The sequence below is a fragment of the Apodemus sylvaticus genome, chromosome 19 (assembly GCF_947179515.1).
Source record: "Apodemus sylvaticus chromosome 19, mApoSyl1.1, whole genome shotgun sequence".
NCBI lineage: Eukaryota > Metazoa > Chordata > Mammalia > Rodentia > Muridae > Apodemus > Apodemus sylvaticus.
This window is the reverse complement of record NC_067490.1, coordinates 10,085,960-10,111,182: the sequence shown is the minus strand read 5'-3', so window position 1 is coordinate 10,111,182 and position 25,223 is coordinate 10,085,960. Positions and strand designations below refer to the sequence as shown.

Genomic DNA, 25,223 nt, shown 5'->3' with positions numbered 1-25,223 from the left:
CCTGGGCTGCTACACAGCCTGGGAGCCGTGCATGTGCCTGCGTCTCACACACGAGCGGCAAACCCCCTCCCCCATCCAGGTCAAGCCTCCTGGAGAATTGTTCTTCACTTAGCATAACCAAATGTCTCGGGCTGTAGCGCTTGGCCTGATGGGCCTTTTGGGTATAGTTGTCTGCTGAGGGCAGCCAGTAGTTTATGATTCCAGCCTGTGGTGGGTGGAGTAGCTACAGCATACCACAATTGGCGAACCGAGGAACGCCGGCTGCAGCCCACTGCCTATAGCCTGTTCCTCTCCTTCCCAGCCCGTGCTGGGAAACCCCAAGTCCCCTCCAAAGGTAGTCCAGGGTGCTTGTGACCCAGGCAGAAGGAAAAGGGGGATCACTAAGCAGAGGGGGGGGGGGCTGTGAGCAGCTTGAAAAGTGAAGTGCTCTCCATCCACTTACCCCATCATTCATTCATTCATCCATTCATTCCATTACTTATTCGTTCATTCATTCATTCATCCGATGACAGGGCACTGTCCATGGCTTACAGGCCATGGGAAAATGAACAGCTAATATAGAACTCAGGGCACACTGCACAGCTGTGTGTGCGGCCATGCAGCTGCACCCCCAGACTGCTGTGTCCCTTCCCCAGGCTCCTGGCTCTCCAGCATCACTCTCCAATCACCCAGTGGGATTGCCCACCTCAGAGAAAGAGAACTGCTAAGATGCCACGACCAACTTCCCATTCCGAGAAACTTCACACTCCCAGAAGGGTCGAGTTTGGGCAAACTTGGGAGTCACTGCAGACTGAGTCTCGTACGATCCCAGCAGTTGCTAGGCTGAGGTAGGAGTTTTGCCACAAGTGTGAGGCCAACCTGGGCTATATACTAAGACCCTGTCTCAACAACAAGAAATACGCTCAGTTCAGAGGGCCCTATAGTGTGGCTGTTTTGAGTGCATTCACGCAAGCGCACACGTTCCTTTCCCCTCTGCATCCCCAAATCCTGGGACCAGAGCAGAGAGGAACAGCGTGGGGCAGGGCTGTGAGCATTCAGTCTCCAGACCATTTCATTATGCCACCTGGTTGGAAATTGGCTCCCACCACACCCCACTGTTTGGTTACGTCAACGTGGTTCTAAACTCAGAGCAGTACCAAGTCCTGTGAGAGTCCTATTCCTGTGAGTGCCCAAGCCTGTAGGGGCAGAGAAACCCGGCTGGGGTGCTTCATGCATTCTGACTTACGGTGTTTTCATCTGAACCAAAGGCCAGCTATAATTTATCCCGGCCAGCAAGGGTAAGCTGTATGGTCTGCGTAGGCTCAGGAGGTTGTGCTCTAGCAGGCTGGCGGCCAGGAACACCAGAGTGGAGATATAAAAAGGGGTTGACATCACTTGACTGGTGGCTGAGAGGAGGTCCCTCAGTGTCCCAATCCCCTGGTCTCAGGCTGGCCTCCCTCCCAAATGCCACCCCCACCCCCAGTGAGAATGGGGCTGGCAGAAGAAACCCTCCACACTCAGGGTCTGGGCCCAACAGGACACCACTTAGCTGGGAGGCCCGTGCTCTGGGGCCAACGACTGTTCTTCCTGTCCTGAGCATGCTTTCTTGAAATATTTGGGGTCTGTCCCTGCAGATGTGGCCCCATGGTGATGACATCACACCACAGAGCAATACTCAGTTTATGTGACTGAAAACGAGAGGATTCCAATGTCCCATGCAAGGACGCGCTCCCAAAGATGTAACCTCACTGGCCCCTTCCTCCCGACGGAGCCACTGTCTCCTGGGACAGGCATGCTCCAGCTCCAGTGGCGTCCCCACAGCTGCCCTTCCCCAGCTCAGCAGTCGCTCAGCCTCAGGGATGAGGCAGGCAGGGCTGCCTCCTGCTGTCTTCTGTCCCTGGTGTCTCCTTGGTGGCAGCCCAGTGTGGAGGGGAATGTGTCCTGAGCAGAGTGTGTCCAGAGAAGCCAGGCTCCACCTCGCGGAGGGAGGGCAGGAGGAACCAGGTACTGTGTGCAGCACGGTCATTTCATTTGCTATCTAACCTTCAAATCAGGAAAGCCCAGGGACTGTACGCACTGTACATTTTCACAGAAACGTATTGCTGTGTGATTCGTGTTTATTCTATAAAGATCAGGAGATACAGGAATCCAGCAAACCCCCACCATCCACGCAGAGGACTGCTTTCTTGGCATCTGCCTCCTGTGTCCGCCCACATGAGAACGCATGCTTTGTCTGAAGTGAGAAGAGGCGACCTCAGTCTCCAGAGTCCTGCCTGCCCAGTGTCTAGCCTCTGGCCAGCTGAGAGCGGCTCTGCCAAGTCTCAGACACATAACTTGCCTCAGATCACCTTTTGCACCGATTCTGAGGTAGTCCCAGTGATGTCCCCTTGGCTCCTCTCCTGTTCACTGCACATTAGTGTCCTTGGCTGGGCGTGGTGCTCTGACCTGAACATGAAGCTGGCCTGTGGAATGCTCTCCCAGGCAGAACCCTGAAGGGCAGCCCTAGGTTCTCCTGCAGGGCATAATGAAGAGGTGCTCACCACGGCCAGACCAGAGTCGCTTCAAGCCACATTACAGAAATCTTAGCATAGACCAAACAAGGTAGGCGGAAATCTCCTCAGCTGTGCCAGGCACGCTGGATAGTGCTTACACCTCAGGTGGCCTTAGGCACGCTGGGCAGGGCTTCTCTTGATGACAGTCTGTTTCCCCCCAGCAAGGCAGCTGCAGTGTCTCAGCAGACAGATGAAATGGCCTCTGATGAAAGGAACTTGAGTCTGTGTCCAGACAGGTTCACTCTACTTTTTAAAATTTTATTTGCTTATTTGGTTTTTTTTTCCCTTCTTTTTTTTTTTTGAGACAAGATTTCTCTGTGTAGCCCCGGCTGTCCTTGAACTTGGAGATCTGCCGCCTCTGCCTCACCCAGTTTAGATCTATTCAGTCTTACCTCTTCCAGTCACCAAGTGCCCTAGGTGTCCACACCAGGCCTGGGGGACTCCCTGTTCTGCCCGCTCCCCACTCACAGGACCGGGGAGCTATGAGCACGTGGCCCCTGTAAGAGGCTAAGGAGCACCTTGGGGTGAGCAGTGCCACAGACACGCCCACATGTAAGGTGGAACATGGCCTGTGTGAGCTGTGGGGCTGTAGGTGATGCTATGAGAACCCACCAGTGCCTGACACAGGTCTACCTGGCCATCCAGGCAAGAGCCTCCTGGGCCGGGCTGTTCTGCCTCCAGGCAGGACCATCTGCTTCTCTGGTCACAGAGGAAAAGGCGTGAGTAACCTGGGCTGAGAGAGGTAGGAGCCACAAGACATGGCTTGGCTGAAGGCAACTGGTGTGAGAAGCAAGATGGCTAGTGGAGCGCCCGGCTGGGACCAGGGTCCCACACGGCTGGGGAGGAACGCCAAGTCCTCAGGGATCAAGCTACTTGGCAGACCTCTAATTTCACACTGGTGCAGCCGTGCAGATCCCCATGAGAGCAACCTCCCCAACTCTGACCCCTAGCTGGGGGCCCTGGGCGTGTCCCAGGGTCAGCTGTGCCTTGGAAACGCAGGAGTGGCTGGCTCTAAGTGCGAAGGGAAGCCGCGCATGGGCTCCAGGCTATGGAAGCCACAGTCCAGAAGTCATTTTATTTGTCCTGACCGGCAGCTCTAGCTTGCCCTCCCTGGGTCTCAAGACTGGCTCGGTGGCCATGCAGGTACAGGACAGGATTCAAGAGCTGTCGGCACCTCCACCCACTGAATCCTCTGGACCTCACGGCACACACGGTCCCGGTCAGAGCTGTTCGCCACCTTCCAGCTGCATCTGGTGTGCCAGCTGCTGCCCGATGGCCAGCAGGGGACTGGCTCTGTAGGCTGGGCTGGCCAGCAGCTTCTGAAACCGGGTCCTTTCTTCCTCACTGAAAGAAAGTAAAGCAGAGGTCAGCACGGGGAGAACAAGAACCCCCAGGACCCACACAACAGCCCAACACCTAAAACTGGAGCAGACAGCAGCGGCCAGAGCAGGGACAAGGTACAGTCCCAGGGCACACAGGCTGAGCACCCCCCAACCACCGGAGGGGTCACCCCACCAGCTGGTCTAAGAGGGATAGGCTGGGGCTGCTGCCAAGGCAGACGCTGACAGTCAGGGAGCAGTGGCAGTTGCTTATGTAAGAGGTGCCTTCCTCCCAAATGAGCCCAAAATAGACGTGCCTCGGAGAGCTGCGAGCCGTGGGGCAGCTCCGGACACAGGCAGCTCAGGCCTCTCAGACCCGCGAGAGCCTGGGCCGGCAGGCCCTCTCATCCTGTTCTAAGGCGGCATGGTGACCTTCAGGAGTGCCTGAAGACACAGATGCAGTGCAAGTCAGCAGACAGGGCAAGTGTCTCACAGGCTCCTATGTCTGAATGTTTACTCCTCGGTTAGTGGAACTATTGGGGAAGGATTAGGAGGCGTGGCCCTGTTGGAGGAGGTGTGTCACTGAGGGTGAGCTTGAGGTTTCAGAAAACCCATTCTGTTTTTCTCCACTTGCTGCCCAACTCAATCAGAGAGAGTTCAAGACTAAACTGGGTAGGAACTACAAGATCAGACTTAGTAAGAACCTATCTCGAAAAAACAAAAGCAAGAGCCAAGTGGTGGTGCACACCTTTAGACCCAGCACTTGGGAGGCAGAAACAGGTGGATCTCTCTGAGTTTGAGGCCAGCCTGGTCTATAGAGCTAGTTCTAGGACAGCCAGGGCTACACAGAGAAACCCTGTCTCAAAAACAAAAATAAAAACAAATAAAAACCCTAAAACCAAACAAACACAGGAAACAGGTTATATCTCAGCAGTAGAACTCAGAATGTCTTGGGGTCTGGGTACAATCCCCAGTATTGGGAAGAGAGTTGAGGCTGTAAAATTCTATACTGATTTCTAAAACCAAAAGTAATCACTAAAAAGACTTTACTATCTGTACATTGAGAGGGCATGAAGAGCTTCAGGAAGAACTGACACAGCTCACTCACCACTAAAAACTAAGAGAGTGTGTCCAGACAGAATAACCACCCTGCGTGGGTGAGAGCCAGGCTGCCTCAGGCTCCCCTGAAGACAGCAGAGCACTGCACCCAGGTCCACAGAGGCTCAAGGGCAGAGGCAGAATCTCACACCCAAGCTCACATTTGAGAAGAGTGCCAGGCAGCCAGCAGGGTAACACTGCTGATGGATGAGGTGCGGGCTCTGTGTGTGACCCATGATAATCACACACTGCAGCCACCACCCCGGAGGCACTAGATGCCATTACCTCTCCCTGGAGGAACCTCAGATAGGTGCCCAAGGCCTAACTACAGACAGCAAAATTTTTGGTTCCAAAAAAATGTTTCCCACCTGTAGTCCTAAACCAAGCCAGGACAGAGAAGAGGGTGGGAGCTAGAGATGGGAGGGGGCTGGAGAGGGAGGTGGGGGTGTAGATCAGGAGATCAGAAAGAAGGCCCTGTGGGGCAGGGCTGTACTCACAGAAGCTGTTGCCTCTGGGCTGTGCTCATTCGGCTAAGCTCCACTGGCCTGGGCTTGCTGGTCACCCTGCTGTGGATACAGAGTCGGAGTCAGTCTGACCCATTTCGCCACAACATTCATCTCTATGGTCCCTAGAGTCTATGGCACCAGGAGTTCAGGATTCCATACTATACGCTGGCTGTGGAGACCGGATCTAGATGAGCCGTGTCACAGGGCTATACAATGATATAGAAAGGTCTATCACCCCAGGAAAACACGTCACTTTTGTACCCCAAGTCTGCCACCTGCCGAACCTGAGCGGAGAACACGCCATCTAGGCGGCAGCCTGCCCTGGAGTCTCAACTCCACTGCCAGGGCAGAATCTACCTCTAAAACCACCTAGTACTTCCTGACAAGACACGGGCATCTGACATCTGTCCTCTCACTTCTGATGAGAAGAGGGAGCTATACTACTAGAGGTATGTGGTACCTGCTATTCCAGGGCGACCTTAGGAGCCAGGCACCAACCCACACTGCCGACAGATGCCAGAGTATACCAGGGACCTTCCAGGGCAAGAGGGTAGTGCCTGCTGACCACCAGACTGGGGTATATCATGACAAGCTTCTCAGGCCCTTCCAGGCCACTGTACTAGGTATAACTGGAGGTGGGGGGAGAGGTTAGTTTGAGAGCCTGGGGCTCAGGGCCAGGCAGCACATCTCCTAAGGTCAATTCTGATGGCTGCAGGTCATGCCAGGTGCATTCTTACAACATCCTGGGGCGCCTGGTCTAATATCTGAAAGGGAGAGGCAGCCCCACGCAGCAGCAAGGGACCTTGGCAGAGAGGAAGGACCCAGAGCACACTGAAAGAGAAGCCCAGAGCAGGAGGCAGCCAGAGGAAGGGCCAAGAGCACTGCTGTGTCCTGGGCCCACACCTAATTTAGACTCCTGAGCAGCAGGCCTGATCTACATGTTCCTTTTCAAATATGAATGAGCGGTGCTTTTGCATCTTCAGTGATTTCTCACACCCTGGCGTCTGGTCCCCACCCCAGGGAAGGACCGGCAGACCGCATGCAACCCTTTCCCTGCCCCAGTCTGTTCGGATGATAACCTCAGGCCTGTTTGCTTGGCCCTTCCAGAGGTCCTGCAGTAACAGCCAGTGCCTCCAGCCGTTCCTCCCGCAGAGGACCACCGCCTCGGGTGAGCTAGCTGGTTCCCTCTCAGTCTCACTGGCTGTATGATGCGGAAAGTCTCCCTAAGTGCGGCCCAGCTCTGCCCTGAGGATGGTGGCTGCAGCCCAGGTCTTATAGGACTCTATGCACAGGCACAGAGAGATCTCAAACTCAGACCCGGGAAGTAAGAACACAGTCTAACTCTGAAGTTCTTGCACAGGCAGACGGCGGACTTCCTAGAGCACAGCCCCATGTGGTGTTTCATAACTGACAAATTTAAAAGCGGTAGATTTCCAAACATACAACAGCCAAAAATAAATTCAGAACTGAACGCAAAGCCATCCAGGATGTCGCTGGCAGAGCTCGCCTGAGCTGTGATCACGCGCCTTCACTGCAGCCTCGGTCCTGAATGCGCCCAGCATGCAGTACCACCCGGCACTGTCTGACCCCTCTGCTCAGACGCGAGACGGTCCCAAGGAAGAACGGCAGCATCCCCTGCGCAAAACTTCTGGCTCTCAGAAGCACAAAGCTGTCACTGTGGAGACAGACGCTTGTGATGTGCTCTTATCGTTCTTCATGCCAGGATCAGGGTATCTTTGCACTGTGTGTTTTAGAATCCTTGACTAATAACTGCTGTTTGAGTTTCATAAAAGTGAATGAATGAATGAATGAATGAATGAATGATGAGTGAAATTGTGCTTGGAATTAGAAAACAGTTTCTAGCAGTTTCTGAGACAGCCCGATCCATACTTTTTCCTCTATACTGTTCACCTTGTGAAGGCGCCATTCTCAGCCTTATGATTTTAATATAAAATGCAGAGTATCTGAAAATTAGGAAAGACGCACTACATCCTTATTAATACACAGCCAGGATTTATTATTTTTTAAGACTTGTTTTATTTTCACTTATGTGTACATGTGTCTGTGACTGAATGCCATGGGTGCAGTTGCCCAGACAGGCCAGAAGAGGGCGTCAGATGCCCTGGAGCTGAAGCTACAGGTGGTTGTGAGCAGCTCTGCTGAAACTGAACCAGAGATCTCTGCAAAAGCAGCAAGTGCTCTTAATCACTGACCCATCTCTTCAGCCCAAGATCCAATTCTTTAAAGTTAAACAAGCATATTGATCTCATCAGCATGCAAATATGCTTTCATGTTTGATAAGGATAAAATTATATGTATCCCACAGGATTGTTTATGTTTAAATAAATTAATTTATGATTTATTCTGACAGGGTTTGATTTGCTATGTACTTGGGGTTACATGAAACCTCCTCAGGACCTGGGCATAACACATGCTTTAATCCCAGCACTAGGAAGGCAGAGGCAGACAGACCTCTGTGAGTTTGAGACTAGCCTGTTTTACATCGTGAGTTCCAGGCTAATCAGAACCATATAGTAAGACCTTGTCTTAAAAGAACCAAAACCAAAACAACCACAAACAAACAAACACACAAACAAACCCAAACCACCTTCTCAGGTACAAAAGTGGCCATGAGTGGAAAAGCACACGCCCTGTTCTTTTTTGCTTTGTTTTGCTTTTTAAGACAGAGGTTCTCTGTAAAACTTGCTTTGTAGACCAAGTTGGCTTTGAACTCACGGTCCTATCTGTCTCTGCCTCCCCAGGTGCTGGAATTAAAGGCGTGTGTCATCACATCTGGCTTGTTCTAGAGAATTTTCTCTCTCCTAAGTTAGACAGTAGACCTCAGTCTACCTCAGGAATTCTGTAGACCACGCCCAGCCTGGCTCAAGTGAGAGGGCAGCCACTCCTGCAGTTATTGGAGGGCACTGTGAACACCCTCTGGCCAGTCTGTCATGGAGCAATGCTAGGCCACAGCATGGACTTGCAGCGGGCCAGGCAATGAGAGAGGGCCACAGGTCTGTCCCACATCATGTCCCTCTGAGCTTAAGCAGGGATGGGCAGAAACCAGCTGGACCCTGGTGCAGCTATCTAGATATAGCACCTTCCTTCCCACTGTGAAAAGCAGTGGCCCGGACAAAGCCAGTTTAACACAGTAAAGAGATACTTGGGGCCTGAACTCCAAGGTATTAGGTGGCCCAGAGGCTGGTGGGTGAAAGTATAGAGAGATGGCCAAAGGCAGTCCCTGGCACGGGGAACGTCCACCGCAGCCCTCAGTGCCGGGTCAGCCTCCCATCCAGTCTCCAGCTCTGCCTCTGAGACTCCCCGTGCTCTGCCGTGGGTTTCTTTCCTTTCCCAAATGAACCGTGACCATGATGTAACAGCTCTGAGACCACCAAATCCTTCTAGAATCACCAAAGTGGAGTGAGCTGTCTCTGGCGCACCCACACAGCGGCCAGAGTGAGGACGGTCTTCTAACTCCAAGCACGCGTGCTCAGGTCAGTACTTGGCCCGGGCACCTGCTCTATTAGAAGTAAGACTCTGGAGTGACCAGCACTCCAGCCTCAGACCCTGATGCCTGACATCATTCTCCAAGGCAAGGAACCAGGCTCTGTGGAGACACCTGGTACTGGGGCCAGGCGGTAGATGCCCAAGGTGAGCGAGCGCCCAGCATCTGCTGACATCAGAAACTGAGGAAGTGCTCAGACACACCACCCTACAGAGAGGCAGATCAAAGCTTCTGGGAGCTGCTAAAAGAAGTGACGGTGGCCACTGCTGGAACAATTTCAGCAGTTAAAGCAGCACTGGATGGATGCCCAATGCATAAAGCAGGTGCTCACGGGCCTGTGGGAACCTATAGAAAGACGCTTTGTCTCTGGACCACCTGGCAGAGGTGTTTCCCAGGATTCTCACTGTGAGGGGCTTTGTCCCCTTCTACTCTGTGACTCTGGGAAGGAAGTGGCCCAGGTGGGGCACTATGATCCTTCTCCTCAGAGATGAGTCTGCAGAGTCTTGGGTTCTGCTGAACAGGAGTTTTGACTCTTCCCCAGTTACTGACCCAGAGTATCTCAAAACAAAACAAAACAAAACAAGAAAAAACCGAAACAAAACAAAAAAACCTATCCCACTCCACCCCCAAAATGCTTCTCAGTCTGAAAAGCTCACAGCCAGAAGGAGCCTGAGGAAACAGGAGAACCACAGGCTAAGTTTCTTCCCGTTAATTAACTATTTCATTTTACGGTGTGTGTTTCTACAGGTGTGTTCATACAGGAATGTACATCTCTGCCTGTGTGCGTGTACACGCACGTGCATATGAAGGCCAGAGGCCGACCTCAGGTGTCCTCCTCAGCCCATCCACCTTATTTTACTTGAGCTCATCAATTTGACTAGGCTGGTGAGCCAATGAGCACCAGAAATGTCGCTGCCTCCACCCACAAGGCGCTGGGTTACAGACACCACACCCAGCTCTTTACATGGGTGCTGAAGATCCAAACTCAGGTGAGGTAACACGCACAGCGGGAACTTCACAGCCTGAGCTGTCCCCTCAGTCCCCTGACCACTGCTTTAGATGTGTGACCACACATGGCTCCATCCTGGCTCACTGCGACAAACCGTGACGCTAACTCAGATGTTAGCTGCCTTCGCCACTCTTCTGTAAATCTGAACTGCCATTGGTATTTCCTCCTTATTGAGTCAGGGTCTCGTGCTATCTTCCAGGATGACCTCACACCTGTAGCAGTCTTCCTGCCTCAACCACTCAAGGGCTGAGATTATAGGCACACGCCGCCATGCTTAGCTTCTAAAGCTGTTCTGAAGCGGAGGGAGGAAGAGCACCGTGTGAGGAGGCAGCCGGAGCTGGGGCAGGATGGGAGCGTTCTCCTGTCACAGCCGAAGCAATCCTGGGCGGCTCCGGGCCCAGCACCCCTCGCTGGGCTGGTGAGCAGCAGGCTGCTTGTGGGGCTCTCCCGGGTCTGGGAGCCCCGAGCCCATTTCTCAGAAGAGAAGCTGTAAGGAGGAAGGGATCCTTGGCCAGGGTCACAGTTTATGCTTAAGAACAGGAATGGAATGCGCATCGCTGGCGCTGCTCAGGTGAGGCTTGACCCTGCAGCGGAGCCATGTCTGACCTGAGAGGAATGGGTGACCCATCTTGGGAACTCAGCCCTTGGCATCTGGTTCTACAGCAAGGCACCCACCTGCCCCGCGGCCTGCCCCGCGGCCTGCCCCGAGGCCTGCCCCGCGGCCTGCCCCACGACAAGGGCGAGGGCTCACAGACAACTGCATGGAACCTTTGCTAAACTCAGATGAAAACTCACTGGGAGAAAGGTTTTTTTTTTTTTTTTTTAAAGGCAAAACAAGAAGAAATAAGCCTCATGTGGTGGCTTACACACTTGGGAGGCTGAGGCAGGAGGACTGTATTAAGGTTAGTCTGAGGTACACAATGAATTACAGGTCAGTGTGGAAAGTGTCAACCCTCATCACCACTACCCTACAAAAAAACAAAAACAAACCCCCAGGAAACAGAAATGACAGACGAACACGCAGAAAGCTGCATTTTGAGAGCAGAGTCTGGAGCCCCTCCCCCATCTGCCCTTCCCCCACCTGTCCCCCCCCACCTGCCTCCCCCCAGTGCAGCTCCGCCCTGCTGAGCCGGAGCCTGCATCCATCCTCACCCTCTCACTGAACAAGGACAGGTGTGATTAGGCCTGTGTGGGCTCCAGCCCTCTCCCTGAGGTCTCCATGCAGTGTGCCCAGGTATAGAGGCTCAGGGGAGGGAGGAACAGGGATGTCAGAACTGTCTGCAAGGGGAGCAGGAAGGTCAGGTGGAGGCCTTGTGCTGACCACGGACATAGTATGGAAACTGAGGCCAGCCAGAGGAGGAAGGCATGAGGGAGCACACACTGGTGGGCTAGGCAGGCTTCCACCAGGGCGGGCCCAGGCGGCTTACACAACACTACATTCAAGAGCTCAGGGCAGGAGGAGGCTCTCTGAGGCATGTGTGGCTAGAGCATCGACTCCCTCACCTTTCAGAGATGGGAGCCTTCAGAGTCCACCATCAATCCCTCTCCTCCCCTCTGAATGTAGGGTCACAGCCATCCAGGCCAGCTGCGTCAGAGACGGATGGCAGGCGCCAGACACTCACCGTGTGGCTCGCTGCTGCTGGCGGTTGGCCTCCAGTTCCTGCAGCTCGGGTAGGGCGTCCCTCAAGGGGTGCAGGTCGCCTACCACCACCATGGCCTTGCGCTTTCGTTCCTCCCTGAGCTTCTGCTCTGCCAGCTTTATGGCTTCGATTTCTGAGGGTAGAGACAGGAGTGTATGTCAATTAACCCCCATTCCCCGGCCCCCTCAGAGGCCACCAATGCCAAGGCACCCTGTGGGTACCCTGAGGCCTGTTCGCACCCACAGAGCACAAGTGTTCTTTGTTACCCCACTGTCACCTGCTCTGTGCCCCTAAAGAGTTGGGGGGCGGGCCAGCTTTGAGTTATTTTTTTCTTCTTAATCACAGAGGCACACTTTAATTACAGGGCTGACTAAGAGTTTGGAGCTGCAAAACAGAGGCCTGCCTCCTCTATAGGGGTGCAGTGCAGGGCCTGGGCACACAGACACAGCAGGGCTGGCACGGGGACAGTGGGTAGATGCAGGCCCTGGGCTTCACTGGTAACTTACTGAGAAGCCACGGTGTCCTTTATCCTGGGCAATCTAGAACCGTGCAGCACCTCCCTGAGACTTCAAGAGGGGAGAGTGGTCCCACAGGGTGGAACTGTCAGCCACGGGGAACGGCAGGGAGCAGGGTGGGTGGCCAGGTCTCACTTGAGCACAGCACTAATGTATGAGAGAGTTGGGGGGGGGGGCACAGTCTTGGGATTTAATGTTCTTCAAACGGTGTATTCCAAATTGCCAATGTAACAAGTACGTAACCTGGCTATTTTCCGGCACGCAGCTGTGGGGTACATGCAGTTCTAGGATGAGTCCCCACTCTGAGGACACAGCCACATAAGGATCTTTATACTTCTAACATGGGGTGCCCCAGCAGAGGGGGGCAAGCAGCAGCTTCCCCTCAGCAAGACACAGCCAACTCTGCCACCCTCCACAACTGGGAAGATGCCTCACAGGGCAAGTCAGAAAGGCACCCTGAGCAACCCAGGCAGGGCCAATATGTCAGAGTCCATCACTTCACCCTGAGCAGGGACAGCCCTCCAAGGCCTCTGCCCAGTGCGGCCTAACAGACTGTGGATTTATAAGGTGACATTTTGCTGTTTTTTTTTTCCACAGTCTAGGCGGAACAGAGCAAACAATTCACTTAGCACCTCATCGAAACCAGCTGCTCTTCCCAAAGGGAGCAGAGGGGAGAGGGGTGACCTTCCTTGCAGATATAAGGGCTAAGGGGCTACTCCCTCACACACACACACACACACAGGATGACACACCCAGGGAAAGGACAACAAGGCTGAGGGAGATGTGCAGCCCAAACACACAGAAGCAAATCCAAACCAAAGACGCCCAACAGGGCAGCAGAGACGTGCAAGGAGAGTCTGGTATCTGGAAGTTGTTGTAACCCACCATGACTGTTGGCAATACTGGCTAAAAGGGGAAAAACTTGGTCACTAGATGTGCCAGAAGAGATGTGGTAAAGTTCACTATCTACCCACGATAAAGTTACAAGCAAACCATAAACAGATCCAAGATAATAAATAGTTCATTTCTACTGAGCTCAACAAGATAGCGCTGACCGCATGCTGGCACTCCCGTCTGGCAGCTCACTGCTACCAGGAAGGCCAAGACAGTGGGGGAGTGGACGGGGTCAAGAGATGTGCCCAGCCCCAATCCCTAACCCACAATGCAACACGACTTTTAACCAAGTTGGGAAATCTAAATCCTTTCTTAAGCAAACAAACTAGATGAAAACAAAAACCCTCAAATATTAGGGACAGGAGGATAAGAGTTCAAGGTCACCCATACAGAAGACCCTGTCTCAAAACCATAAAAATCTCAACGTGAACGAAACATTATTTAAACAGACTGAGCACGAGAGCAGGTCTCCTACCACTCAAACACCAAGCCCGGGGAAGGGTGCCGGACAGAGACGAGAGGTGGCCGCACTTGCCGCTGTCCCCCCCCCCCATCCCTGCCCCCCCCCACCCCAGGATGAACTACTTGAGCTAGACACTCTAAGTAAGTGGAGAACCACAAAAGGCCAAAACACAGTAAAGACACACAACACTGGGATCCAGGAAAAGAAAATCACAGCCGTGCGATGGATGCGGCTTCTGAGTTGCCTCCGTCAGGTGGGTCCCCCCAGCATCAGAACAGCCGAGCTCTAGGTGCCGGAGGGCAGAGTCCTGGAGGACTCCTGGCCCACGCACACTTCCACAGGCCCCCATGCTCAGGACACACTGCTCCAGGGAGGGGGAGCACTTTGCCCTAGGGAGGGGGAGCACAGGAACTCTGACCCTGGGGAGGCCAAGGGGAGCAAGATGGAGAAGGGGCAGGGAAAGGTAAAGCTGGGGACAGTTCCTCACAGTGACAGCAGGGAGGGTGTGCAAACAATTAACAGGGTCCACCACCACGGAAGAGACATACTGCCGACGGTCCTAGAGAATCCAGTATGGCTACCAGGCCTGAGGCAGGTCCTGGGCTGGATCACAAGACACAGTCTGTTACTAAAAAATGAAAAAAAAAAAAAAGATAATCACTTGTACTTTTTAAAAGCTTTTATTAGCAAATTTGTCCCAAACACAACACACATACAGAGTCAGACAGAGCGAGAGAGAGTGAGAGAGAGAGACAGAGAGAGAGAGAGAGAGAGACAGAGAGAGAGAGAGACAGAGACAGAGACAGAGAGAGCCTACAACCCTGAAAACAGTAATTAAGGAAGCCTGGCCAATGATGAGAGGCCTATCACGTTCCTCGACTTACTCAGTGTGGGCAGCCCACCCTCCTGAAGCTGGTCCACAGACTGGGTATGGCCTGGTCACAATCCCTCTCAGCTTCTGTTGTCGTCTTTAAGGAGGATGACAGTGAAATTGGATGAAGTGCGGAGAATGCACAGAGCAATGAAGGAGCAGTGTGTGCCCGTCCCACCTGCTGACACTAGAGCCATGGGTCACAGCACAAGCTGTGGAGAGAAGCCATGTGACTTTCAAAAGGACAATCCAAAGAGGAAAACTATCCGCACCAGACCGTGGCAGGACCACCCACCAACTTGCAGCAGACAGGCGCCAGCTCAAGGCAGACCACAGCCTAAGGGCAAGCCAGACTGTGACACTTTCAGAAGGAAACAGAAAAAGATCTTCATGACTTGGGATTCAGGGTGCTGTTTTATGTCTGTCATCTGTCTGTCTGTCTGTCTGTCTGTCTGTCTGTCTGTCTGTCGCAGAGTCTATTCTATAGCTCTGGCTGTCTTGGAACTCACTTTGTAGACCAGGCTGCCTCAGACTCACAGAAATCAACCTAAGCAACATCTTCTTAAAACAAGACACACTGTAACCAGATGGAAAAGAAACTATGAGTTAGATTTTTAATAATTAAACTCCAAAATTAAGAAAATAAATGGGCAAGACAGTCTGCAAGGAATACTGCACACCCCACTGACCAGGACCAGCAGGTCCCCAGCACACGCAGAGCACCTCAAGAAGAATGAGATGCACACGTGTGGCAGTGTTCTGTCACAGAACACAGACCTGCAGCCCATGAGACGGCAGCCCAGCCATCCAGTCATGATGGAGGATGGTGGCAGCACCACCAGTATGGACGGCTGCGGGGCCACCACAACTCCTATGATGCTGGAGGGGGCACATGAACCACGGACGGCTTCAGAAGAATGTCTGGCAGTGCTTACAAAACTAAACTTACACCTGCCCTATGACCCAGCATGCCATTCCTAAGTCTTTACGTAAGAGGACTACAAGCCATGTCCGCAGAGACTCTAGAGCAAACGCTGCTCAGCCGTACTGACCACAGAGGAGCTGGAAGGGCAGACATCACCAACAGGAGCTGGGGCAGCAGGTCACATGAACAGTGTGGTGCCTCTTGGCCATGGGACTGGCCACTGCTGCGTGACGTGCGGCCAGGCAGAGGCACTCCCAGGAGGCAAAGCACTAATGCGACCACAGACCTGCCGGACATGGCACCTCATACCGGGCAGGCAGGTGGCACACGCAGCGGTCAGAAGTCACTGCTGATGCCTGAGGCCAGGTAAACATCTTCTTCCCAAGAGAACAGACCAGCTAGCCAGCCTATCTGCCAGCGGGTGTACGGATGCCCTCAACTTCCTTCAAAATGCAGAGAAAGAGCTGCCGGGTGGGCAGGATGAACTAGGCAATGGCTGTGACAGAGAAGTAAACCTAGCTGAAGACAGGGACACAGACAGAGATGACGACACACTCAGCAGGTAGCAGTCCTCCCTGAGGCCTGGGGTTCAGTTCTCAGCACCCACAAGGGGCCTCATAACCGGTTATAACTCCAGGACCAGGAGATCTGAGGCCGTCCTTTGACCTCTGCAGGCACGTGGCCCAAACACTCATACACACAAAAAGGACATGAATGAGAAAGCAGGGCTGGAGGTATAACTCAGTGGTAGAGTGCTTGTCCAGAATACGAAAGACCCTAGGTTCAATCTCCAGTAGGGTGGGGCTGGCAGTGTGGACAGAGCTGATGAAATCAGAATATTTTAGAAGAAACCATGAGGCATAAAAATCAACTCACGTCAACCGCCAGGAACAAAAACGTCCATGCCAAAGAAGCACACCTCAGACATGGCTAGGTCATGCCAAAGCCTCAGCACCTCCTGCCCCACAGAGAACACAAGTCCTTTTGCTGGGAATTGTGGGAAAATGACCAGAGCAGCCAACTTCTTTTAAAAAACAACAACAACAACAACAACAACAAAAAAAACAAAAAACAAAAAACAAAAAACAAACAAACAAAAAAAAAAAACAGGGCTGGAGAGATGGCTCAGCGATTAAGAGCACCAACTGCTCTTCTAAAGGTCCCGAGTTCAAATCCCAGCAACCACATGATAGCTCACAACCATCCATAATGGGATCTGATGCCCTCTTCTGGGTGTCTGAAGACAACTACAGCAAGAAAGTGGGGCCGAAGTGAGAAGAAAAACTGTCTGAAGACAGACATATAATAAATAAATAAATCTTTAAAAAAAAATCCAAAAAGTAACAAAATATAAAACTAGTAATCATTGAGGAAATTGACTAATTCCTATAAATACTGCTTTTAAAATACCCCTTTATTTAAAGTTTTCAAAAATAAGGTAAATCATATTTAATCATCTAAGAACATAAAGATGAAACTGTTCCAAATTAACTCCCAGAGTTGGCAGATACACACTAAAAAGAAAGATAACAGCTAAGAGAAAAATTACAAAGCAATCTCCGTAATTTTCAAGTAAACACAGAAAATGCTTGGGAAACATTGCACATAATCAGCTCTGTGGAAAATGACTACCTATTCCAGGAAGGGAGCGAGGGAGAGCGGCTCCATCTGCTCCAGACACTCGGCTGGAGACAGAGCCTACACTCAACGCCAGCCACGCCAGGCGAGCTGCCTCACTCCTGCGGTCCCACAGCTGCAGAACAGAGGCCCAAATGCCAGGAGCTCAAGGTCAGCCTTGGCTACCCAGTTAGGCTAGCCTGGACCATATGGAGCCACTCTATCATAAAATGAGTCACACAGACCTGGAAAGAACAGCAGACAGGCCTCACCTATGCACATGGTTCTGACCACATAAATGCACGTTATCTCTGTAGTTAAAGCTTTCATCACGAAGCCCCAGACAGACCACTTTTACTCCAAGGGACAGAGAGCAACAACTTTTGGGATGGTTTTGTACAGAGGAGGAAGCAAGGAGTTTGCAGGAGGCTCCCACCAGATCGCCTCAGGTGTGGCCAACTGAAGCCAGCCACTGATGCTGCTTCTTTGCTTCCTAGAGCGGCACACCTCCTGGACCCTCAGGGTCTGAGAGGACAGGGACATGACCAGCCTCCATGGGTAGAAGTCCATCCATGTGGCAGAGGCATCTGAGTGAGGATGGGGCAGATGTGGCTAGCTCACAAGAGAAGGATGCGAACTTACTCTGTAGCCACCGCTCACGGCGAAGCTTCAGCTTTTCCTTCTTAGGCAAGATGGCCTTTGGCTCTGCACCTGAGGAGAGAGCACAGAAGTGAGAAATGAGGCCAGTGTCCCTGTCCCCCATCCCTGCAGAGGTCAATGGTAAGCCTGTGAGTGCCCAGGTGATGACCGGCCTCCGGCTCCAGGCAGCAGCGCGTCCCTGTGCTGGTACGACACTGCCAGGTTCTCCAAGCTCCGCTGGCCCCAGTGGATTTGGGGAATGTGAGGATGTCACGGCGCCAGCACCAGGTCCTGGACATGACATACCTTCACTTTGCTTGCCGGCATTAAGACCAAAGCATGAAAACAGAGTGCTCGTGACTCCTCCTGTCCTCAAGATAGCACCCATCCCTGGAACACAAGCGAGCCTACAGCCTCTCATCTCCAGCTCTCCCGCCTATCTTGCGGTGGCAGCTTCCCCTGATTGGTTTTGTCCTCTTCCTTGCACTCCTGGCCTCAAATAACCAGCTCTGGTGCAGATTGGCACATCCCTACTGTAACGGCTGAACTGTGCTAACTCTTGGGTCTTTAGAGGGATGGCAGGCAGCCATGGAAGCTCGTGCCTCTTAAAAGCCTAGCACTCAGGAGGCCGAGGGGGAGGACTGCCTTAAGTTTGAGGCCAGCCTGGGCTACACGGTGAGTCTCAAAAGGAAAAGTAACACCAGTATCTGTGAGCCAGGGTGCAATGGTTAGCTCCAGCTGCTGACTGGCATGGGTGTATTGGCTGATAAGGGACTTTCTCAATTGAGTTAAGGTCTGAAGCCCCATCCTGAATGTGGGTAGCACGGCTGCAGGGGCCGGGCTCTGGACTGAGGGCTGCAGAGGGTGAGCTCTGCACTAGGATGCCTGTGGTACTCTCGACTGCTTCAAGCTCCTGTGGCCTTAATGACTCTGAACTGATGGACTGTAACCTGGAACTGTGACCCAAACGAACCCTTTCTCCCTTGCGTGGCTTCGGCCAGGTTCTTTTGTCACAGACGCAGGTCTTGGGGCTGGAGAAGTGACTCAGTGGTTAAGGGCGCTTGTTCTCACATAGAACTGGGGTTCAGTTCCCAGCTACTGCATGGCAGTTCACAGCCACTGCAACTCCAGTTAGAGGGTCCAACACCTTCCTCTGACTTCCACAGGCACTGCACACACGGGGTGCACCTCCATACTTGCAGGAAAAATACTAATATAAATAAAATGAAAACGAATAATCCAAACTTCTGAAGGCACAGGTCCCACACAAAGGTGGTCTAAATACAGTGAGGTCCCCTTTTCAGATGAAATGAGACCATCAAGGTGGCCCTGATCTGACTTTTCCTTAGATGAGGGAGACCAGAGAGAGAGAGAGAGGATGCCATTTGCTGGCCAAGGAGGACCAGGACACCCACGCCCTCCCTGTCACAGCTGTAACACAGCATGCATTGAAGCCACTGGGTCCAGTCCACCTTGACAGCCAGGGAGAGGCCTGGGATAGAGTGCCGGCTTCTGCTGGTCACCACTGCAGGCAGAGGGCCTCTCTGAGGGCGGCTGAGTGTTCACTTGTCTGGGGACATTTAAGAACACAAGTGGAGATATATCTGCACCAGGAGCCAGATGACACAGTCCCACTTTTCAAAGGAGAAAACCAAGGCTCAGCGCAGCATGTTCTGTGGTAACTAACGCCAGTTGGACCTGTCTATCCCAAATAACCAGAAGTTGACTGACTGGGTGGGGCCTAGACCCCGGGCTGTGAGCAGAAAGCACTGTCAGCACTGAGGAGCTAGCTCTGAGGGCTGGGCCGTGCTAGCTGGCCCTCCTCTCTCCAAGGATGCTCTCAGCCCAGTCTAAGGTAGCTGGAGCCAGTGAGGGACACTGTCCAGCCAGAGCAGCAGCCCTGCCCATGGTGAGGAAGGAGTACTCATGGAACTGAGGAACTACGAGGAGCCCTCAGTGGCTACTGGGCCTCCGGTACCTGGGTGGGAGGCAGGGTGGGAATCGGGTCACTGCAATCTTTCTCTGCTGCTAGTCTGCCTCAGAACACAAGGATGGCCCATGCCCACGGCCTTAAGGGCCTTTCCCAGGACTGACATGGTTGTAGCTCCCAAGAACATGTATAGGAAACAGTCTCCTGCCTTTTCAAACATGTAGATGCTCCTGGACTGTACAGTGGAGACCTGCATCTGTAAGGATAAACAAGGCTGAAGCAGGCCCTGTCAGGACAAGCTGGAGACCCTGTGAGTTACTTCGAGGGACCTGGCACAGAGCCTCAGCCAGCAGCGAGTGCCTCAGTTCCCCCACAGTCAGGGTCAGGGTGATGCTCCCAGCCTGGGGTTGGGCTGTCTCCTGCTCTCACACTACTGCTCATTTCCCTAGAAGAAAGCCTGGGGCTGCACGCACTGGGCTGGGCTGGGCGGGCCCAGGGCTCAGTAGCTAGCGCTCCGGCTGGTCTGACAGACAAGAGCATCCAATGCACTGCACTGCACTCCAGTGCACCATACCTAGGCAGGTGCCACATGACTAGAAGCAATGTCAAACCACAAGTGAGGTGACAACAGGTCTAAGAGTGGGATGTCAGGCCGGGGTGGGACTTGGGGGTTTTCTGAGGTGCATGGAAACTTATAAGAAAAATGGCACAGCCAAGACAGAACCAACGGGGGGTGGGAAGAGCTCACACAGAAGAGCCCAATGGTAAGACATCCCAGGGGACAGGAAGTCATTCTCTCTAGATGATTCTGTCAACTTTTAGTGATTCTGCAATTACTCCAAAGTAAAAATAGCACCAAGGTCAGTGGAGACTAGCCCTAGTAATAACATGCCTAGCACCACAGAACGAAACGGGCTACTGAGAACGCCAGCTAGAATGTGACCTTTTTAGCCCTCCGTCGCTCCAGAGAAACAGAAGCGAACAGGCTGTTCCTGCAGATGCAAAGGGCTTGGAATGCTGAGGTCAGGCAGGAGCTGAAGCTGACACAGCCCCGGGATCCTACTGCACTTGGCACTGATGTTCATCCTCGCTCGCTTCACTGACTCTGCATAGGCTGACGGTTACTCCCCGTGGGCAGAAAGACAGGCCCAGAAACAGGCAGCGACAGACAGATACAGGTAGCATTCACGATGGGGAAAGGGATGTCCGTGACGTCAGCAGGCCTGTGCTGGCTAGAATAGGTGCACAGAAAGCTATGGCCGCTGCCCAAACAGAGGGGTTTCACGGGAGCCACTGTGACAGAACAGCAACTCAGCGCTAGCTGTGAGGAGGACAACAGGGCTAGAGGTGCTGCTCCTCCAGGCCTCTCCCTGACTAACAGCTGTCACAGCATCAGCTGCAGCCCCCACCCTATGAAGGAAGAAGACAGGGCCCAGCAAGCATTTCTGGCATGACAGTAGCAACTGCTGGACTGGGGCAGGACATCTCAGCCACAGCTTCTTTACCAGTGAACTGGTATTTGGGACAGGTACCAGGATTACTGGGCCCAGGGCAGGCCAGGCCCAAATGCACAGCCACTGACCCCCATCTACAGCTTACCCTGAAGGATGAGCAAAATGTTTAAAATAAAACTTGCAACAAAGCCAGACCTAAACCAATCGCCATCGACCAGGCTGAAAGTAAGACTACTGGACAGACAGGAAGGGCGAGAACAGCAGTAACCTCAGCCCTGCACCAGAGAGACGGAGATGTCACTCCCAGGTCCTCCCAGGATGCTCAGAAGCCACAGCACCAAGGGAGAGGGGCAAGCATTCTGTGTTGGTCAGCTTTTCAGTACTGTGACAAAATAGCTCAGATAAGCAGCGCTGGAAAGATGGGGCAACCAGACAGCCCTGAGCTCAAGGTCAGCGTGGGCCAGGGTGAGAGTGGGCTTCAGAACGAGCGGCCTGGACTGGAGAGCTCGGGCACTTAGTGCTGGCACCAGCGGACAGCAACAGTCAACTCTCTCACACTGCCCTGTGACCTCCAAACATGAGGTGGCTCCTGTGCATCTACACATACACGCACTGTACACACTACACGCACTGTACACACAGACTAGCAATAAGACATGCAGCTAAACTGTAAAAAGGAGGAAGGGCTAGGTATGGCAGCTGACAGGATGTCTAACGAGGTTGAATACGGTGGGAGGAACTACCCTAACACAGGCAGCGCCTCCTGCCCACGGCCTGCAGAAAAGGAGAATGAGTTGAACACAGTCTCCATGGCTCTCTGCTTCCCGACTGTGGACAGGGACAGTGGCTCAGGAAGGCACCTGGGTAGCAGTGGGCCAGGAAAACCCTACAAAGCCCCCCGAGGTTGCCAAGGCCCTAAAACGGCAGCATCCCCCTGTGGAGCTTGGGGAATACACAGGGCAAGGGTATCCAAAGGGAGGCAGTCAGGTCAAAGGTCAAGGCCATAAAAAAGGAGCTGCTAACACAAGGTGACATCTGCACACAGCACACACAAGCAAGCCTTTCCTCTTCTTGTCCACCCCCCCCCCCCCACACACACACAAATTTTATCTCAAGCCCTCAGCTCAGCTCAGCTGCGGATGGATGACGTGGTGAGGGGCAGAGCCTCAGTGGGATCCTTCCAGTCAAGCTCTCGAATGGCAGGAACATGCTGAGGCCCCAAAATAGCCCAGCTACTTGGTCCACAGCACTAGCTTAGACACAGCACCCCACATGCTCAGAGGACATCCACTCCTGCCTGTCCTCCTCGGGCCAACGAGTGTCCAAAACACCCCAAACGGAACAGATGCCCCTAGAGAGCTAACCGCCTTCAGTGTCCTGGTGGAAGGCACGGGCCTCCGCTCCCTTGGAGGGTTTTGAAGCAGCTGGGGACAACCTATAAGGACAGAGCTCCTGAGTCTTCTGATCCCGAACAAGAGCCACTGGGAGGAAATAACGCCCCCTTGTCGTCAGGTGAGATGACCTGGCACAGAGCACAGTGACGATTCTCTGAGCACCCACAGGCTAAAGGACCGGGTGGGTCCTGAAAGCAAGTGGGCGTGTGGCTCTGAACAGACCAGGGAGGGAGCATGCAGTAGGTCCCATGTGAACACGGGTGGACGGTTGAGGGAGCATGCAGTAGGCCCCATGAACACGGGTGGACAGTTAACATGATGCCACATGCAGGACCCACACTGGACCAGGCTCAGCGGGTCACCAAGGCAGGGTCAGGTGTCCCTGCTGATGCTTATCCCTTACTCTTCAGACAACTCCCAAGTAGAGGCTGGGCCCTCATGGTCAAGCCTCTGCTACAGGGCTGGCTCTATACTCACAGAGCTAAGGCCAGGCCTCTAGCAGGACAGGGGGAAGGAGTCATATCCAACTATCCTCAAGATTGAGCACGCCAGGATCCCAAGAGCCCTCTACACCAGATCCTGTCTCCTGGGGCCTAGGGATACAAGGCCCAAGCAGTTCTGGGCCGGACCACCAACACAGAAGGGCAATCCCCCTGGGTAGAGGTGGGCATGCAACACAGTCCGCCACAGAGCACAGCAGGCACACAGGCGGGGGAGCCAACACATGTTCTACTACATGTTATGCACTGCGTGTCTAAACGGTTACACAGCCTTAGAACAGGCAGCCTTAGCCTAATGCAGGTGTGGCCTGTCATGCTACTTGGAACATGCTCTTGTCATAATCACGGACGCATGCGGCCTTTGCTTCATTACCAGCCTCTATGCTCAAGCTCTGGAAAGAGAGAATCTGAGAGGGCGTGGCACCTTATAAACCTTATAAACTAAGGCTGCAGGAAGGAACTGCCGGACTCCCAGATCTCTGCTCGCTCCCTGCTGGCACAGCCAATCACTTCCACATCACACTCCACAACTAGGTAACCGAGGACTCAAGGAATGTCATTGGAAGGGACACAGAGAAACAGTTACTGGACCATGTCTGTCAACTGTGATTTGGTGTCTCGACAAGATTTGTCTGCCAGTGTCAGCCTCGCACCCCACAGGGAGTGTGTGTCTCTTGTTCCTGCGCACGCGCTCTCACAGCCCAGCAGCCAGAACACACAGCACTGCAGCAGGGGTCAACTCGTGCTGTGACTTGCTCCTGGAGCATGTTCCCGTAATTCCCTGCTGTGTGCTGTGCGGGCTAAGGCTGGGATCGAGGTGGAGACAGAGTGCGTCCTGCGGGCTGCCACAGCCCTGACTTCACAGCAGTCCTTACATAGAATTCCTACAGAAACTCACCCTCCTGGGTAGGAGGCCGTGGCTTGCAGCAGTCCCTGCCCCAGGGCCAGGGAAGGAAATGAGCCTCTGCTGCCCTCTGCTGTCCAGAGTATGTGCTCACAGAGGACTGCCGCTCATAGGGGGAGCCTGTAAAAGCACATTTACTCACAGCCAAGGTCAGGGGCTAAAAAGATACAACCAACCAGGCCCAGAAGCTTACCTATCATGGTACCTGAGGAGACCACGGGGTGCATTCTGGGTTTCCTGGGGCCACATCACCCAGACTAGGGCTCCAAATGACCGCTTTCCCCCACAACTCCCAGTGGCCTTTGCACCATGTCCAAGAGTGTGACCGAGAGCGACTAGTGGTTCACATGCTTCTCACGGCCTTAACTCTAGGAGCGCCGACCCCACCCTGGCTCCTCTCCTCTGCAAGACTTGCCTCATCCTGCCCATGACTCGGAGCTAGAGGGGAGATGATAATCTGGAATGGATCGGTTTGTTTTCTGCAGTCTTCTAGTGTGTGGACAGAGAACTGGAAATAAAATTTGAACGTGTGCTTGTAGACTTTCTCCTCTGAATAGCACTGTCACGTTTTAGCTTCGTGCCCAAGGTCAGTAAAGGTAGACAGCAGAGAGACAGCATGCTGTGACCATCTGCTAGGCAGTGTCACGTGCAGGCTCACTGCACCAGCTCAAGCTGACTGCACCAGGTAACCCAGCACATGGGGGGGTGGGGGACTGTTCCGTGCTGCCTGCCACAACTCCTTCACCACCTGCCAATGGAGCAGGCAGGAGAGCCACAAACCACTTCATAGGAGGATCCCACAGGGAAGACCCTCTGTCCTGCAGGACAAAGCTGAGTTTTATTGGCCAGGGATAGAGGATCTCTAGACCTGCCTCGCCCCTTCTCCCAGGGAGAGGTGAGGACACGTGAGTCAGAAGCCCCACAACACTGGGCAGAGCCCAGCACCTCCCAGGCAGAGATCTTGTCTGCCACAAGACAAGCTCAGGGGAGCAGGAAGGGGGCTGGCTCCCAAGACACCAACAGAAAGATGAGAGTTGCCACCAGCAAAGCACTCCCAGGGACACAGGCCACGCCACCTCCTGGGGCTACAAGCCTGCACATGGTAGGAGAGCCTGTGTGCACGCAGGGTGGTCAGTGATGTCTATTCTCCTTAGGGCCATCCCACTAACAGCCACCTCAGTCCTGGGCCGCAAGTGTGGAGTTATTTCTGACTCTGTCCTGGTGAGGATGAGACAAGGAGCAAGAGGCGTCGCAGTGGTGCATACAGTGATGCGCCCATAGGCAGTGCCTGTCCTCTGAAGCCAGCAGGTCACGGAGCAGACTATGGGGGCAGGTGACGTCCTGAGTAAATGTAGACTTCTGACATGGGCACAGAGAAGGACCCCAAGGACCCACAGAAATAGTAAAGTCCTGCTCTGGTCCAAGGACAGTGTTTACCATTGATCAGTGAGTACCAAGCCCACCAACTACACCTTCGGCCTTGCAGATGACTGCAACACGGGACTGCTG

General features: G+C 53.4%; 1 protein-coding gene across 3 annotated transcripts in view; it reads right to left on the bottom strand.

Moving 5' to 3' along the window:
* Positions 1-2,078: 2,078 nt before the first annotated feature.
* The window catches only part of Slx9 (SLX9 ribosome biogenesis factor), a 29,125-nt gene continuing 5,980 nt past the window's right edge, over positions 2,079-25,223 (bottom strand). Inside the window, exons 1-5 of one of the 3 annotated variants that reach the window (XM_052163585.1) lie at positions 17,839-17,944; positions 17,536-17,604; positions 11,591-11,741; positions 5,446-5,514; positions 2,079-3,875 (exon numbers count right to left, since the gene is read on the bottom strand). In XM_052163585.1, the coding sequence (XP_052019545.1) occupies positions 3,752-3,875; positions 5,446-5,514; positions 11,591-11,741; positions 17,536-17,604; positions 17,839-17,920 (495 nt within the window). In that variant the 5' untranslated portion in view covers positions 17,921-17,944 and the 3' untranslated portion in view covers positions 2,079-3,751. Of the gene's footprint in view, positions 3,876-5,445; positions 5,515-11,590; positions 11,742-17,535; positions 17,605-17,838; positions 17,945-25,223 lie in introns of those variants that run through there. The other 2 variants (XM_052163582.1, XM_052163583.1) reach the window with 2 other exon arrangements.